Source organism: Aythya ferina, assembly GCF_964211825.1.
Source record: "Aythya ferina genome assembly, chromosome: 1".
NCBI lineage: Eukaryota > Metazoa > Chordata > Aves > Anseriformes > Anatidae > Aythya > Aythya ferina.
This window is the reverse complement of record NC_140296.1, coordinates 78146711-78163197: the sequence shown is the minus strand read 5'-3', so window position 1 is coordinate 78163197 and position 16487 is coordinate 78146711. Positions and strand designations below refer to the sequence as shown.

At 37.9% G+C, this 16487-nt stretch overlaps 1 protein-coding gene across 6 annotated transcripts in view; it reads right to left on the bottom strand.

The window, feature by feature from the left end:
• Window positions 1-221: 221 nt before the first annotated feature.
• The window catches only part of FRMPD4 (FERM and PDZ domain containing 4), a 313076-nt gene continuing 296810 nt past the window's right edge, over window positions 222-16487 (bottom strand). For 2 of the 6 annotated variants that reach the window (XM_084507763.1, XM_084507767.1), the window contains exons 10-17: window positions 16313-16449; window positions 15064-15190; window positions 11337-11426; window positions 10580-10762; window positions 7083-7221; window positions 5437-6498; window positions 3845-5116; window positions 934-2587 (exon numbers count right to left, since the gene is read on the bottom strand). In XM_084507763.1, coding sequence (XP_084363889.1) covers window positions 1242-2587; window positions 3845-5116; window positions 5437-6498; window positions 7083-7221; window positions 10580-10762; window positions 11337-11426; window positions 15064-15190; window positions 16313-16449 — 4356 coding nt within the window. In that variant the 3' untranslated portion in view covers window positions 934-1241. Of the gene's footprint in view, window positions 617-933; window positions 2593-3844; window positions 5117-5436; window positions 6499-7082; window positions 7222-10579; window positions 10763-11336; window positions 11427-15063; window positions 15191-16312; window positions 16450-16487 lie in introns of those variants that run through there. The other 4 variants (XM_084507766.1, XM_084507765.1, XM_084507768.1 and 1 more) reach the window with 4 other exon arrangements.

Below are 16487 nucleotides of genomic sequence, written 5' to 3'. Positions count from 1 at the left end.
CTGCTCCTAAGTGGCTGAAAAGCTTAACAGATGCTCGTGCTAAAGCCTACTTACCATGTGAAATTGAGAGCTTTTGGCTGTCTCTCAAATGCAAGACTATAAAATGTTTTCCAGAAAGGTTCAGATGGGACAGATTATTCACAAATTGCCTTTGTTGTCACTCAGAGAAGAACTGTCTTGGGCTTGAAATATTTCAGAGATATTTATTGTATTCTGAAAACTTCATTTTATTTCTAACTTATTTACAGTTAAACATTCAGAATCATAAAATATGAAGTATAAAATATTTAACAAAATAGATGCAGTTCATGTTGTTCAGATGCACCATAGATATATGATGAAACAGTAAACAGCACAGGAATTTCCTGATGGTCCTCTCTCTCATTAACCAGGGAAAGGGATGTGCAGACCCGTCCTATACGTTCTGACCTGATAAGTATGGCATCGAATTCTCATTTCAGAGAACATCACCACTCTGGTTTCTATGTCCTCAGTCTGTCTTCCACAGTTACCTTCACTGTCTGAAATGCAACACTGTAACGTTCAATACATCAGATACCTTCTAAAGTTGGTATTTTCAATACTTTTTTTTTTCTTTTTTTTAATATAGAACTTCCTAGAAAAGAAGAATCAGGTAATTCAGGCAATATGAACAAAAGAGTCATTTATTATATATATATTCTCTAGTAAGTTATAATAGTCTCTTGGATTTTAAACGTCTTTTTGCTATTTTCAATGCTTAAAAATTATAATTTTAAAACATTAAATATTGTATTATATACATTATGATTTAATTTCTCATTTCTAAACATGGAGCATTCTCCAAGTGAAAACTTGGATGAAACAGAAAACAACTTCATTGACATAACAGGCTTTAAAAGTTCACTTCATACAACCATAGATTTGACTATATGAAAAATAGCCAAATGTCAATTCTTTTTTTTTTTTTTTTTTTTTTTTCTGTTTGTCTTTCCGGTCTTGGGGAGAGGGCTTTTTTTGGCTTTTGTGTTTGTATAAATGAAAAGACAGATCTGGTCAGTACTATTGTCAGTGTTCGGTATTTTATCTTTTTTTTTTTTTTTTTTTTTTTTAAATCTCATACTTATTTTATATAAAATAACAAAATATACAGAGAGAGCTGAGTTTGTTACATTAGTTCATACACATACAGTAAATAAAAGTTTTGTTTTTTTTTTAATGTATGGCTTTGCAAAGGTAGATTATGAAGTGACTTTTGTATTTTATTTGTTTAAAAGCATTTTAAGAGAACGTGTTAGTGTGCTTACAATAGCGGCCATGGTAGTCGAATGTCGAGCCAAGAGTTTAATGCTAGGATCACTGGAGGTCTTGCCTGATACTGCTTCTGCAGCCTTCAGAAGACAAATGTAGTTTATTACAACCTCATCTATCTTAGCTATAATTTCCTGCTGCTGTGTTTCAGAGTTCATGACTTTAACTAAACGCATGCAGGCTTCTGTTAAGCAACAGAGTACTTGAAAGCTGGAAGTCATAGCTAAAAGCATTTCCTCAGGGCTTTTATCAGCCATGGCCATTTTCCTGCAGGCACTTCCCAACTGTCTCGATTCCATAGATAACAGTTGTTTGTACTTAGAAAGTTTAAGGTCATATGTTTCTGGATGTAAATCTTCTCTCTTGCCCATACTTGCTCGGACCAGTGACAGTAGCTCACTGGCATCCTTTTGTGCTGCAATAAATCCATCAGGCATTGCATACGTCTTCTCTTTCATCACATTTATTCGTGTAATTCGTGCATCAAAGGCCACATCATTGAGATTCACATCAATCTGGCCACCTTGGGTGTCAGCACTGCTCTTCTCATGTGTGTTATCTGCCTCACTTTGCAGGGTCTCAGCAGGTTTTGGGGACTCCAAGACTTTCTGCTCATTTTCGCTGGAAAAAGACTGACTGACTGGTTCTGCTAGCTCGCACGGGTTCTGCGGTTCAAAGAGACATGAGAGCTGATGGCCATCTCCATCATCTTCATCATCATCACTTCCTCTGCTTAGGAAACAGTAGCTAAAGGGGCCACGACACCTCCAGGCACTGGTGTCCAGCTTCCGCAAAGGCAATGTTCGACACTGCTTGGAGTCCTTCTGACTGACGCCTGTGCCTGAGCACCTCTTACTGTCCTTCCTATCAGTGCTGACATACACACAACTCTGGGAGTAACTTTTTGACAGCTTTTTGCCCAGGGAGAGCTCCACCCTTCTTTCTGACTTGGATTCATCCCTTGGGGTGGTGTCCAAACATTTCAAGCTGGCTGCGGCTGCCTTCCTTTCAAACAGCATCTCAATATCTGCAGATCCTCCAATGATGCTGCTGCTGCGTCTCAGCACTTTCCTGTTGTGCGGCATCCTGAGGCTTCCTCCTATCATGTCATATGGCCGTAAACTAACTGTTGCCCCACAAGCCTGATTTACTTTGGGAATGTCACAAGAGTCTTGATTTTGACTTGGCACCTTTGATTCTGATAGCATGGATGATAGCATGATGGAGTCAGCTAGAGGCTGTCTAGGAAAAGCTGTAGGCATGCCTCCTTGTCTTCCCTTTTCAGGCTCTGTGAAAGCTACACTAGGGGTAGTAGAAGAGCAGACAGAAGAATTAAGCATCACCCTGACAATATTCACAGACTAAAACTTTTATATATCTTTAACTCTGAGGGAAAATGGATTCTTAGTATTTTCCAGTGGTCTCCATTCCTCAAAATATTTCACACACACAAAAAATTAATTGCTAGCTCCTCATGTCTTTTGTGTTTCACTATGATGCTTTTTAAAATCTATCAACAAATTATAACTTATGAATAATAAACTGTTTGTTCTACTACAGAACACATTGAAAGAAAGGAATAGAAAATCATCTATAAAACTTCCTAAATACCCCCTCCCCCTTCAATATATGGATTGGATGTTTGCTATTAAATAATTAGATGAATATTTTCAGATTAAAATACCTTCTTTAACTTTGCCTGAGAGAACATGGAAAGATGTATTCATGGTAATTTTGTTTTGGTTATGTTGTTGTTTGTTTGTTTTTCTCATTCTTTCTCCTAGTCTACTCCACTTTCAGATTTTCATGCATTGCCATGCCACTGGGACATGTGGGTTGCTACCCAGGATGAATGAAATGTTCAAAACCCAATCAAAAGGATTTCCAATGCTATCTCTGAAAAACTATGCATTTTTTTGAACAGTAAGTTCATAAAGTCACTTGAAACTGGAACTTCAAAATGTGGTAATGATTCTATATGTAAATTATTCTTAAACGAAACACCTACTATCAGATGGTGAAGTAAAAACATGCTTAATAATATAGTGACATTTTCTCACCTTTACATTTAGAACTTTTTACTCATACTGGCATGTTTTTGACAATCTGCTAAAATAGCATAAAATATATAATAAATGAAGCACATTTTTTTTTCTCTCCAACATTAATATATCTTCTGAAGTCATCTTACGATCTAGAAAGAATCCTGGAACTCAAATGACTATGGACTTTGGAGAGGCTTCCAAAGATTACTTTCTCCCCTAGGCTTCTTCATCAATGTCCCCCAAATATTAGATCTAAAACACAGGAGACATTTTTTTTTTTAAACTGTAATGAGAGATCTTCCAGAAAAAAAAGAATCTTTGTAAGCAGCTCCCAAGAACATCTCAATACATATAAGTAAAATGAATATATACACTAAGGTCTAATCCCACCGCCTGCCGCAGATTATGATGTAGTTTCAGGTAAAGAGAATGCAAACTTCACACCTAACCTTCAACCTTAACATGCAACTTTAAAAACAAACACAGGAAACACTTTATTACTGATGTACCTGTAGTTTCTTTTATCTTGGGGATCCGATGACATCCTTCTCTCAAAGTGCCAAACAGTGGTTCAGCATTAATTGCCGAATGCACAACAGGCACCGTCATCCTGTGACACACAGCTTCTGGCTGCTGATGCAGGTCTTTGTATGTTGTTCCATGGTTTGGAAGAATGGCAGCTCTTTCATCTGCTGGAATATAGGTAATGCTCTTCATTGATGGGTCAGAGATAATGTGCTTAACGTCAGAGGTACAAAGAGGAGATTCAACAGGGGTAGCACATGTGCTACTGCCCGTGCTGCATCCTGCATCCACTGAAGAGCACTGAGAGCTTTGCAGTGAGAAATGGCCTTCACTTTGCAGAGATGACATGCGCTTAGCCAAGTGATATTCACAAAGTCTAGCCACACTCTGCTCAGCTTCTGGAAGCTTTGAAGGATGGTCATCTGCAGATAAATCGGTATCTTCTGCATCATTTAGGTCTTTGGCTGAAGACACAGGAGTCATATCTGACAAAAAGTTTTCACCTTGGCCAAGCCCTGAGGTATCATCCTGATCCGCCTCAGGATCTACTTCATCCTTACAGTCAGTTTCTGTTTTTCCAAGGACAGGAACTCTTGGAAATGTCTTCCCGTTCACTGTTTCTGGGCTTGGCTTATCTGCTGCCCCATCATCGGCAGCATACCATCTTTGGCGAAAGGCAGTTCTCTCCACATTAAAAGTGCTTAGGCGTTGACTGTCTCTTGCTGAAAGAGTTCCAAATTTAGCTTTTAGGTCTTCATCAGCCTCTGCTTTTTTAGTTCCCTGTTGCTTTTTCACAGTAGCATTGCCATCAGAAGGTGCTTTCACTTCACTGTCTGTCATCTTATTTTTCCTTTTACTAGTGCAAGAATATACCAAGGATCCCATGTGCAATTTGCTAAAATAATCAGTGACAGATTTTGTTTCCATGGTCTCTGGCTCCATTTCCATGTTATCTGAATGAAGAATCTGCTTTGAAGGCACAACTTTTGACTGTAGCTCCGCAGCCTGACGACCAGACAAAGGCTGAGAGGATTTCATGCCTGGCACTCCAGCCTGACTTTTAGCAATGGGAAATTCAGTCTGCTCTTCCACAAGGGGTTGATAGCCTTCACTTGTGGTCAAAAACATGCGTGCAGTGTTTTCTGTCTGTTTCTGCGCCGCAGCTAATTCAGAACTTTCAGTCATTTCAGAGGAATTTGTTTCATTGCCAGAATCTGAAGATGACTCAGGGCTATATGCTCGCAAGATAGCTACACCTGCAAGCCACAAAAAATGAGAGTCAATCAATGACAGCAGCTGAAGCACCTGGACAAGCGACAAGCAAAGGTGTGTGTTAGAGACAAAAATATCTTTTGTAAGAATAATCTGACTTTATTGCACAGTTCCCGGGACAGGTAGCTTAACAACATAACAGTAGTTCCATTACATAATATGGAATATGATGTATGGAAAATGGTGGCAAAAAAAAAGCAAAACAACAAAAAACAAAACCCCCTCACAAAATGGAGTATTTCCAAAGTTAAATGGATGAGATGGAATGATTTTCAATGAATAAATGTAACTATGGTGAAAGAACCTGAGTTGTCATTCGTCTGCTGTTCCTCTGAAGCAGCCAAAGCTTCTAGTGCTTGAAGTGTGGAGACTACAGCATCATCTAGCCCCTTTTCACACTTGCCCTCTGTATTAGTAGGGACAGCATCGATAAGCGACACTGGAATATCATCACTGCCTAGATTACTGGCTTGCTCCTTGTCGTCTCTAGGCTGTGTTGCTTGATTCTGAGAGTCTTCCTCATCTGAACTGTCCCTGAAGCCAGGTGGAGGAGCAGCAATGGCCATGTTTAAGGTATGCAATAGGAAATCATCTTCATTATCATCACCTTCTGGAGGTGGAAGTGAAGTCAAATCAATAATGTCATCACTAGAACCAGAAAGGCTGAGAAGAGCAGGCCTATCGATTTCTCCTACCATAATGTCTTCTTCACAGCTTACTTCATCTTCATCTTCGGCATCATCTGTGTTTTCTGCATAACAAATATCATGCAGCAAAGGCTCTTCTATTCCTTCCGCAGCTCCAAAAATTTTACCATCACTTATGGTTGCGTAAACAGAATTTGTAGCAAACTGAATGCTTTCAGCATCTGGTGACAACTCCAGACCTTTAATGTCATTGGCATTACTAATATAAATGGCTCTTTGTTTTTCTAGTACTTCTGGACTTTCATCCAAAAGCCTTTCATAGCCAAGAGTCTGAGGATTGATACCATCCAAGTTGTGATCTCCAAATATAAAGGAAACTTTTGCTCCCCTGGGAGAATCCTGTGCTTTCTTGCTAGATTCCAAACCTGAGAGTGACAGCAGTGAAGCCTGATTAAAATTTCTGCTTTCTTCTGCTTCAGTGGGGTCACTTTGCTTGGCCAGATGCTGATCAAATCCACCTGAATTATAGGTATTTTCTATGTACAGATGTCTGTGCTCTTTTTGACATAACAGACTTTCAGGAACATCTACAGTCTTCTGTTTAGGATCAGCAAAGGACATTTGAGTCTCTTGATCTCCTTCAGCCAGGAAAGTGGTAGTTTTTGGTACACAGCTCCACTCAGAAGCAAGGAGACTATGCTTCCCTCTATTTTCAATTCCTGTAGCACAGGGAAATAAAAGAAACGTGAAACCACAGATTCATACAATCACAAGTTCAAGCACATTTTTAAACAATATCTTGTTAATATTGAGCAATGAACCCTCTGAATAGGACAGCTGGTTTATCAAATGCTTCAGAAAAGCATGTTCAAGCTTACCTCTGCTCTAAATTAAATAGCTGTTGATTTAATGACCTAAAGTTTAACTGACACTTTTGTACTTTAGTGCAAAACCAAACCACAGCTAGGTACAAATGCTATTCCAGAAATAGTAAAAGAAAATCAAATTCCCAGCTGGTTTCCACAACACCATATGTATTCTTACACAAGATATATGCGTATAATGTAATAACACTCATAGGGAACATGCATCTGTTTCAATACAGTTATGAAAGAAATTCAAGCTATCAAAGGCTGAATATCAGAACATTATAAAGCTGAATTGGTGTACCGTAGAGCCAAGTCTAAGCCAGCAATAAAATCTCATTTGGCACAGCCTTGTATTTATCTGGAGATGCACTGGGGCTTAAGCTGGCTTCTGCTTTACACCTGTGACCATCAAGAACGTACTGTGCAATGAATACCTGTTTCTCTGCTCCCTGTATTTTTCTTGTTGGCCATGTTGAATATTGAACGCCTTGAGTCGACCAGCAGTCTATAGTACCCAGCTGTTAGGCAAGCAAGATTCATTGCATCTGATGACTCCATCAGTAGAGTAATAGGCTAAGAAGAATACAACCAAGTCTTGGTTAAGGCTGTTACTTCTCTATTTGTTTACCTGCTGACAATACTACTACATGGAATCAAAAGGAATTACATCAGAAATGCCACACTGAAAAGTATACATGAGAACTTATTTTCCTCACTACCAACATCAAACAATATCAAACATTTTCAGGGGGTATCTTATTGAAATATCTAAATAATTGAAAGGAGGGTGCAGGGAGGAAAAAGCCTGGCTCTTTTCAGTGATGCCCAGGGTTAACAGAAGAGGCATTGGGCACAAACTGAAATACAGGAGGTTCCCTCTGAACATCAGGCAGCACTTCTGTGCTGTGCAGGTGACTGAGCACTGGCACACGTTGCAGGCTCTCTCCTTGGAGACATTCAGAAGCTGCCTGGATGTGGTCCTAGGCAACCTTCTCTAGGTGGCCTGGCAGGGGGTTTGGACCACATGAGGTCCAGAAGTCCCTTTCTACCTCAAGAATTCTGTGATTTACAAAAGATTAGAGTTGGAATAAAAAGTCCAACCGGGCATTTTTAAGGGTTGATTTAGCTCTCTTTCTGAAAGAAGCTAATTACTTTAAGACTCTTGCTCCATCTTTCTCTTGCATAGATATATATTTTTTTCTCCTAAGGACTGTTTACTGCTACTCTGAAACTGCCAAGGGCTAAAACTCTGGGACATTAGGTGCTGTAGTATTATAGTAGTATGGGAATCACTGCAGCTTGCCAGAAAATGAAGTGCCCTAAGTTCATGTAAAGAAGTAAAATAGGAAGCAAACAGCTGGAAAAAGTTCAGGTTGAAAAAATGCAGCAGTGAGGATAAAGCTATCATTACACAGCAGCAGCAGGGAATATTAAAATGAGAGCTTAAAAGATTTCAGTATTTGTGGCCTGGCATTGCTTAAAAGACATGTGATGAAAAAATGAATAGACAAACAGAAACAGAGAACAGAGAGAGATCCTCAGAAGAGAAATCAGCACAGAAACCAAACTCAAAGCCTTTAAAGAGAACAGTTAGACTTAACAGAAAAAATGCCATAGTTCTGAAAAGCAGTCTGGCCGGCTAGAGAGCATTGAATGTAAGAAATCTATGTGAAACACACTTTCTTTTACTTCCTTTTCCTTTGCCACAGTATATAAATTCCTTTGCCTAAAACTTTTGTTCATGTCTCTGTAGCTTAGAACAGCAAAAGCTGCTCTTCTCAAATTCATTTTAAGGTGGCTAGCCTCTAGAACTCCCAAAGAGGAAAAAAAAACCCAACAAGTTCTTACCATGATGCATAGACAAAATTTACACCATAGACAACCTATCTGGTCATTCACATAGTTTATAGTGAACTATAGCCATGTGGACATTTGTGACCTGAAGGCAAGTGATTGTGGTGGAAATTGTGTCCAAAACATAATTTATGTTTATAGATCACTACCAAACTCAAAACTGTTGTATGAACAGTTTTCGGCAACATGTAAAAGTCTATGCACTTTTTTTCTTTAAAGTATTTCATGCTATGTATAAAATAGTCATCCTCAGTTTGAGGTTCTACTCAACACATGCTTCTTTCTAAAGGATTCAGAGATATAAAATTAATTATAAATTATTAATTCTACAGTGAAGTACTTAATCTTTGTTCTTTTGAGTCACAAATAAAAAATAGCATTGAAATGCCATGTTGACGTTCAATTTTTCTGCGATGATAGACAGAAATGGACAATTTCCAAAGAAGTCTCAGATTGCTGAAAACAGTGCGGTGAACTACTGTTAATCTGATGAAGAGTCTCGTGACAGCTAAATCTTACTGGCTGCATCTCCCAAGTGATTTATGCTTGCGAAGATATCAAAAAGAACCAAAAATAAAAGAAGAACACAGGCTTCTTATTCGTTCTTTACAAAAGTGGCACTTATTGGCATATTCAGAATCTACATATAGGAACCTGCTACCTTACGGTATGCCTGTGTTTGCCCACATCTCCAACATCTCCACAAGAAACTCTGACAGTCCATACTTGTGCCCCACATAAAAGTTTTGTTGTTGTTGTTGTTTGTTTGTTTGTTTTGTTTTGTTAAATTCAATCCACAGCCTTCTAGCTCTGTAATTTTAATGTTAGGCTCTCTGTATTTAAGACTGAATGTGTTGAAAGGCAAGCAGATAGGGACATACATGATTTGCAGTAAGGCAGTAACAGTATTATAACACAAAACAACATAAGATCATGGCAATATAAAATATCATGGCGTACAGTGCTGCATTTTACATTCAAGTAGATGGGAAGTATTTGATTTCTGTATCACTTTCTCCATCAGAAAAAAAGAGGATAACAACTTTCTCACAAGAGGGCTACAAGTTTAGCACAGGAATACAAGTAAAGTAGACTGAGATGCTCAGATTGCTAAAATGCTGTATTCACCGACCTGTACATTTTTTGTGACGTTGTTGTCAAAGGGCACCTAGATTAAGTTACAGCCAGGTTTTTTTCATTAACTTAAACACAAGGAAACACTTTCAGGTCAATAAGCCTAAAGCATTCAAAGCAAAAATTTAGTAAAATATCCCTTGTGTATGTTTCGTTGTTGTTTATTTATTTTTAATGTACATCTGTGTAAGCAACAAGAACTGTTAGGCTCCATTTATTTTAATAGCATATCTAAGTTTCAAGTATAATGAGAACTCTTTCTTTAATCTCTGATTGTCCCGATTAATGTCGTAGACAGTCTCTGAAGCCTTTCACTTTAAAATCTGATAGGAAGCACACCAAGAAGAACCAGGATAATATAATGTATAAAGCTCCATTCATTGCCCCCCAGATGCCACTGATGCTAAGTGTTAAGCAGGATAAAAGAGAAACTAAATTGCTATAGGTAGAAGAGCATACAATAATACATGATATGGGACAAGGAACTTAACTGGTATTATAAGGCCTAAGAAAAAAAAAAAAAAAAAAGCCTTTTAACAGGTTATTTCACTGGTAACAACGATATGGTTACTTGCAGTGTCCTTTGCAGATAAAACACTGGGCTACTTGAGACACTGATCTGACAGAACTGGCAATTTTCTAACAGGAATAACATTGTTTATTATACCAAAAGTGGCTTATAGGAGCTCAAGGAACTTCAAAAGAAGGCCAATTTCATCATCAACCTCTTGTCACCTTGGAGATCAATGGACACAACACAAAGCAAATTGCCAGAGCTAAAAATGCACTTCCAACATATCATTGTCATGATGATAACATTGATAACATGTCATGATAACATTTGGAACTGTTAGCATAGTTTGATCAAATATTTAAATAAAAAGGCAAAAACGTTATTTAAAGACATTGAATCATTGCAGATCAAAAAAAACCAACCACTTACTTTTACATCTAAGACATGCAGCTCAACTCTAACACTGCTTTCGTCTTCTGTAAACATCTCGATCCTGTTCACATGGCTGAAGTCTGCCAGGAGAGCCACCAGGTTTGTTTTGGTGTTTATCACATGACTGATGCCATACCGTGGCCCTACTAACAAAGTCACTTCTGAACGCTTTTCTCCCTGCTTTAGCATAAAAAGGGGAAGAAAAAAAAAAGTAAAACCCATGAGAAACACTACACAGTAACTGCCTTCTTTCATCTCCATGAAGCTTCATCTGCATGATTAAAGATTATCACATTTTTCTGAGAAGGTGAAATATAGAAGAACATACTAGTTCGATAATTAATTACAAAAAGTAAAGAAATTTGATCATGGATATTGGCTGTACTGCAGTTTTTAGATGGATAGGTGGGTGGACAGATGGATGGATGGATGCTTCCTTTAAAAAAAAGTATTTTCATCAAGAGTTTTTCAGAGTAATAATTTAAGTATTCTTCAGTTAATTGCATGGCACTATTTTCCAAATAGATGCTACCTATCTCCAAACCCTCAGTAAGTATTCAAATTACACTAGGCATGTTATTTTCAAGATGAAAAGAAACTAAAAGTGATTTGGTTCAATTTTACAACTATTTTTTTTTAAGTGTATGAATAGAACTTAAACTTCTAAAGAAAATGTTACAGTCCAGTTTTTGCAAAGAGACACTTGGATAAAACCATCAAGAAAAGAGAGAAACTTTTTCAAGAGAATTATTACCACTAGTGTTGCCTTGAAAACACGCCCTCCATATAACCGTAGATCACTGAGGAACTTTAGATAGTGCACCTTGGCTTGCAGAGCAGATAGCTGAAGAAAAAGAAACAGCGGTAAGATATAGTGGTAGGAATCAACACGTTAATAATTTTATTTAAAAAAATAGAAGGTATTCATGTGGTGTAAAGAAAATGGATTGCAATAAGAGCTCATCAGAGTCTGAAACCAAATCATCAGATGCTTGACTTTCAGATGAGGAGAAACAGTTTCATTCTTAAAATTCAGGTTGTGCTTGTTTAGTCAAATGCACTGAGAATTTGGGTATGGGCTTTATCAGGGCGCTGCAAGAACATGGTAACTGTTCCAATGAAGGAAAAATGTTAAACTAGTCAAATTAGACATCTGTTCATTGAGGGATTTCAAGGATAATCAACAGCTTTCAATTCATAATCACCATCAGTTCTTAAACATTTATGGACCAATACAGAGAAAGAGAACAAAGAATTTAGTTTTGTCAGCTATGTGCATTACATTTTGCAAGGTACTTGCAGCATATGGCATATTATTCTGTCTCATTGCTGCAATTCCCGTTTTTTTTAAATTAAATTCCTCTACTATATTTAGTAGGGAATAAATCTAGAAGCCAAATACAGTACATAAATACATACAATTCTATCATGCAACCCAATCCATAATTTAACTCCTTTTCCTCCTACCTTAAAATACCTACTTAAAAACATCAAGCTTGGACATATTTTATGAGATTGAACGGAACCAAGAAACAGTTCATTTCACCCAAACAATCTGGAGCCAGAACTTACAACTCTCTTGTGTAAATCTTTCAGTGTGGACTTTATCGAGCTCATCTCATTTACTATTCTCTCTTCAGCCACTAGATTTCTATTTCAAAAACTTACTTGATCTTGAAAAGCATTTTAAGAGCCCCTAAACTAACGTTTTCCTAGATTCTAAGGAGGAAATGAATCCAAAGCAGAGAGCCAAGAGGGAATGAAGTCCCCTTCCTTTTAGCAGGTGTTAAGTTGCATAGAGAAATACACAGGACTTATAAAAAAGGAAGGATCCTAAGAGTGATAGTCTTCCCTTCACAGGAAGGGATACAAGCTCCAGAGGGTTGTCCTGGCTTAGTACCTACAGGTGAGACAGAAGGTGACGATGAGCTGTGATGCTTTGTTTCTGATGACTGCCTGGTAAAAAAGCAGGCAGGCATGCAATGAGTTTCCAAAGCTCAAATCACAAAGAATAAAGGAAAAATCATGGAATCACAGAATCATTTAGGTTGGAAAAGACCTCTAACATTGTATAGTCCAACCTTTAACCTGGCACTGCCAAGTACACCATTAAAACACGTCCCTAAGCTCTACATCTACACGTTTTTTGAAGACCTCCAGGGATGGTGACTCAACTACTCCCCTGGGAAACCTGTTCCAATATTTCACAACCCTTTCAGTGAAGATATTTGTCCTAATAACCAACCTAAACCTCCCCTGTTGCAACTTAAGGCCATTTCCTCTTATCACTTGGTGCTTGGGAGAAGAGATCAATCCTCATCTCACTATAGCCTCCTTTAAGGTAATTGTAGAGCATGATAAGGTCTCCCCTGAGCCTCCTTTTCTCCAAGCTAAACAACCCCAGCTCCCTCAGACACTCCTTGTAAGACTTGTTCTATAGACCCTTCCCCCACTTCACTGCCCTTCTTTGGACATGCTCCAGCACCTAGATGTCCTTCATTTAGTAAGGGGCCCAAAACTGAGTGCAGTAGTTGACATGCAGCCTCATCAGAGCTAAGTAGAGAGGGACAGGCACTTCCCTACTTCTGCTGGCCACACTATTTCTGATACAAGCCAGGATCCTGTTGGCCCTCTTGGCTACCTGAGCACACCGTTGGCTCATAACAAGCCAGATACTGACCAATATCCCCAAGTCTCTTTTTGCTGGGCAGCTTTCCAGCCACTCTTCCCCAAGTCTGTAGCACTGATTGGGGTTTTTGTGCCCCAGGTGGAGAACTTGGTACTTAACCTTGTTAACTTCATAGAGTTGAACTTGGCCCATCAGTCCAGCCTATCCAGATCCCTTTGCAGAGCCTTACTACCCTCAAGAACATCAACACTCACACCTAACTTGGTGTCATCTGCAAACTTACTGAGGGTGCACGTGATACCCTTGTCAAGATCATTGACAAAGATATTGAAGAGAACTGTCCCCAGTACTGAACCCTGGGGGACACCACTGTGTGTGACTGGCCTCCAGCTGGATTTAACTCCATTCACCACAACTCTTTGGACCCAGCCACCCAGCCAGTTTTTAACCTAACAAAGTGTACACCTGTCCAAGCCATGAGCAGCCAGTTTCTGCAGGAGAATGCTCTGGGAAACAGTGTCAAAAACCTTGCTGAAGTGCAGGTAGATCACATCCACATCCTTTCCTCATCCACTGAGCATGACACCTTAACAAAGTCACTGCAGAAAGGCTTTGTTGCAACCTGTATTCTAATCAAGAATCAATACTGAATGCCCCTGCCATCACCTGTGATTCCTTCAGCAGTGATAGCTTCCAAAATAAAACCAAAGTTACACTACTAAGATAAATAGTAAGTAATTGGCATTATTCAGGCTTAGCTTCAGCACTTCTGGTGACAAGCAATACTTCAGTCAAAAATGTGTCCCCTCTTCCTGAGCATTCCAGGTCAAACACACAGATCTACATTCACAATCGTGACATGACCTGAAACTCACCTCCTCCAAGCAGGATTTCTGCTGATCCCAATGAACCTTAGCTCAGGCACCTTAGTTTTGGGCTTTTCCCATTCGGAAAAAAAAAGTGTCATGAACCAGGATTCAGCTAATTTTATGTCTCAACTACTCACTCTTAGGTTCTGTTTACTTTCAATGGAGAGAAATAGGTATTTCTAGGACAAGTAATCTGACGTATTTTTGGCACCTACATGTAATATGGGACGGGATGAGTTTTTCCCTAGAAGTGCCTATTTCTCTCTGTTGACTACGCAGAAAGACTAGATGACTTACATAAAAAAAAAAAACAAACAAAAACAAACAAAAAAAATGAGCAAACAAACAAAAAAGAACACAACAAACCACAAACTCATTACGGTGTCTAAAACCAGACACAACTGTATGCATACAACAATGCTGTGTGCATTTCTCAGAGACACTGTCTTCTACATTTCTTTCTATCTGAACTGAAAGCTTAGTGATAAGAAAAACATTTTACAATAACAAGGAGGATCAGTTACTATAAGGAACATTATCTATCCAATTAGGCCTCGGGCAGTGAAATGTCTCTATGTACAGCTTAATGGAAAACAATCCCAAAAACCAGCATTTACATCAAGCCCATAGGTTAATATAGTTCAGATCAGAGTATCAGAGAGGAAACAATAACTTTCTAACAAGTCTGCCATTAATATGAAGTGCTAAACGAATTAAAAAATATGTATCTTTATAATACCTGAAATACTAATAACTACCTTTCTGGCATTCACAAGTTAAGAAGATAGTTTAGTTGGGATATAATTAATTATTTTAATTGTTATTGGCTATGTTGTACTTATCACCAAAAGTTAAATTGCCTATATTCTCTGAAAATATAATGGCTAGGTATTTCTCCAAAGAATTAATTTAAAATGTTTCCCATGCATTCCACCCTTTCTGTTCTTTAAAACATATTTTCTATTAAGATGCAAATGTAATACCTTTTTACCCGGAGGAACTACGTTTTGATTTGCTTTGACAAGGTGCGAAAGTGCTTTCTTTATGTTCTTTTCTTTCATGCTTTGCAGCACAGCAGATGGAAGAAAAGTCTCTAATCCCCATTCTTTTCTGCAATAAAAGGCATATATTTAATTTCACATTCCTGTGACGATTATTTAGACTGGTGACTATGATGCCAAGTGAAGGAACTCCTACAAACTGAGAAAAAGTTGATAAAGTGCAGAGTTTTGCAATAACGCATCATTTTATATATTCGAACTATATGAAGAACTATTTTCTATATTCAAACTAATGAAGAAGATGCTTTAAAACTATATTCAATCATTTCTTCTGTCTCTTCCAACATACTAGACAGCAAAGAAGTTTAAAGTGTGTATGTTTAAAATTTAGGCTTGTTAATCCCCACCTAATTACACAGGCAAGCACCAATATAGTATTAAATTTGCAGAAGATTTAACAACATAATGTCAGATCAAATTTTATTTTCTAATTTTTTTAGGACTTGCAAACCAGCCAATGATTGTCTTCGTAACTTTGCCAACCTGACAACCTGTTCCTCTCCTTTTACCCAAAGTATTTTTCTTCTTAATGCACCCTTTTTGACAGAAGACTGACTCTTCACTCATATTATTTTTTTTCTTGTTGTTGATTAGGATAAAATATAACAACATAGAAAAAGCTGTTGTGTTTTTTTTTTTTTTTCTTTGCTTGTTTTATTTTTTATCCTAGCAGGTATACACCTTGCTGCATTTTGGATTTTTAATTTTCTGCAGTTACATATACATATATATGTTGTCTAACATCTCCTAGAAAATCATAAGGACAACATAAAACAGGTGCTTACTAGATTCTTCTGTATCTAAGAAATCTTTAAAAAGGAATCTTAGACCCTATGGTATTCTGAACCAAGAAATCAACTGAATCTTATTATAATCATCTCTACTAAAACCCTAGGATTTAGGATATATAGACTTAGATCTGATCACTGAAAGCAAGAGAATTAATCTTATTTACATTTATAGCCTATTTCACATGTCAAACCACGTGACCAAAAGGTAAATGTATTATCCATACTTAAAGCTCTTAGTTCACCTGAATAAATTTCAAGTCACAAATAATGAAACTAAAATTGGTGCACACATATAGGCATATTAAAGAACCAACCTTAGAGAATCTATAAGCTTATCCAAATCTTTCACTTTTAAAGAACACACTGAATCCTCAACTTACTCTATGTATTTGAGGGAGATTTTCTGAGTTTGCTTGGTGGTCACAGTTGCAATATACATTTGTAGTGCAGCCAACCGCAGGGCAATGTCGTATTTCAGTTCTGGTCCAAATCTTTCCTGAACCACATCATTACAGCTCTGCCAAAGAACCAGTAGAGGGAGTTTCAAGTTCAAAA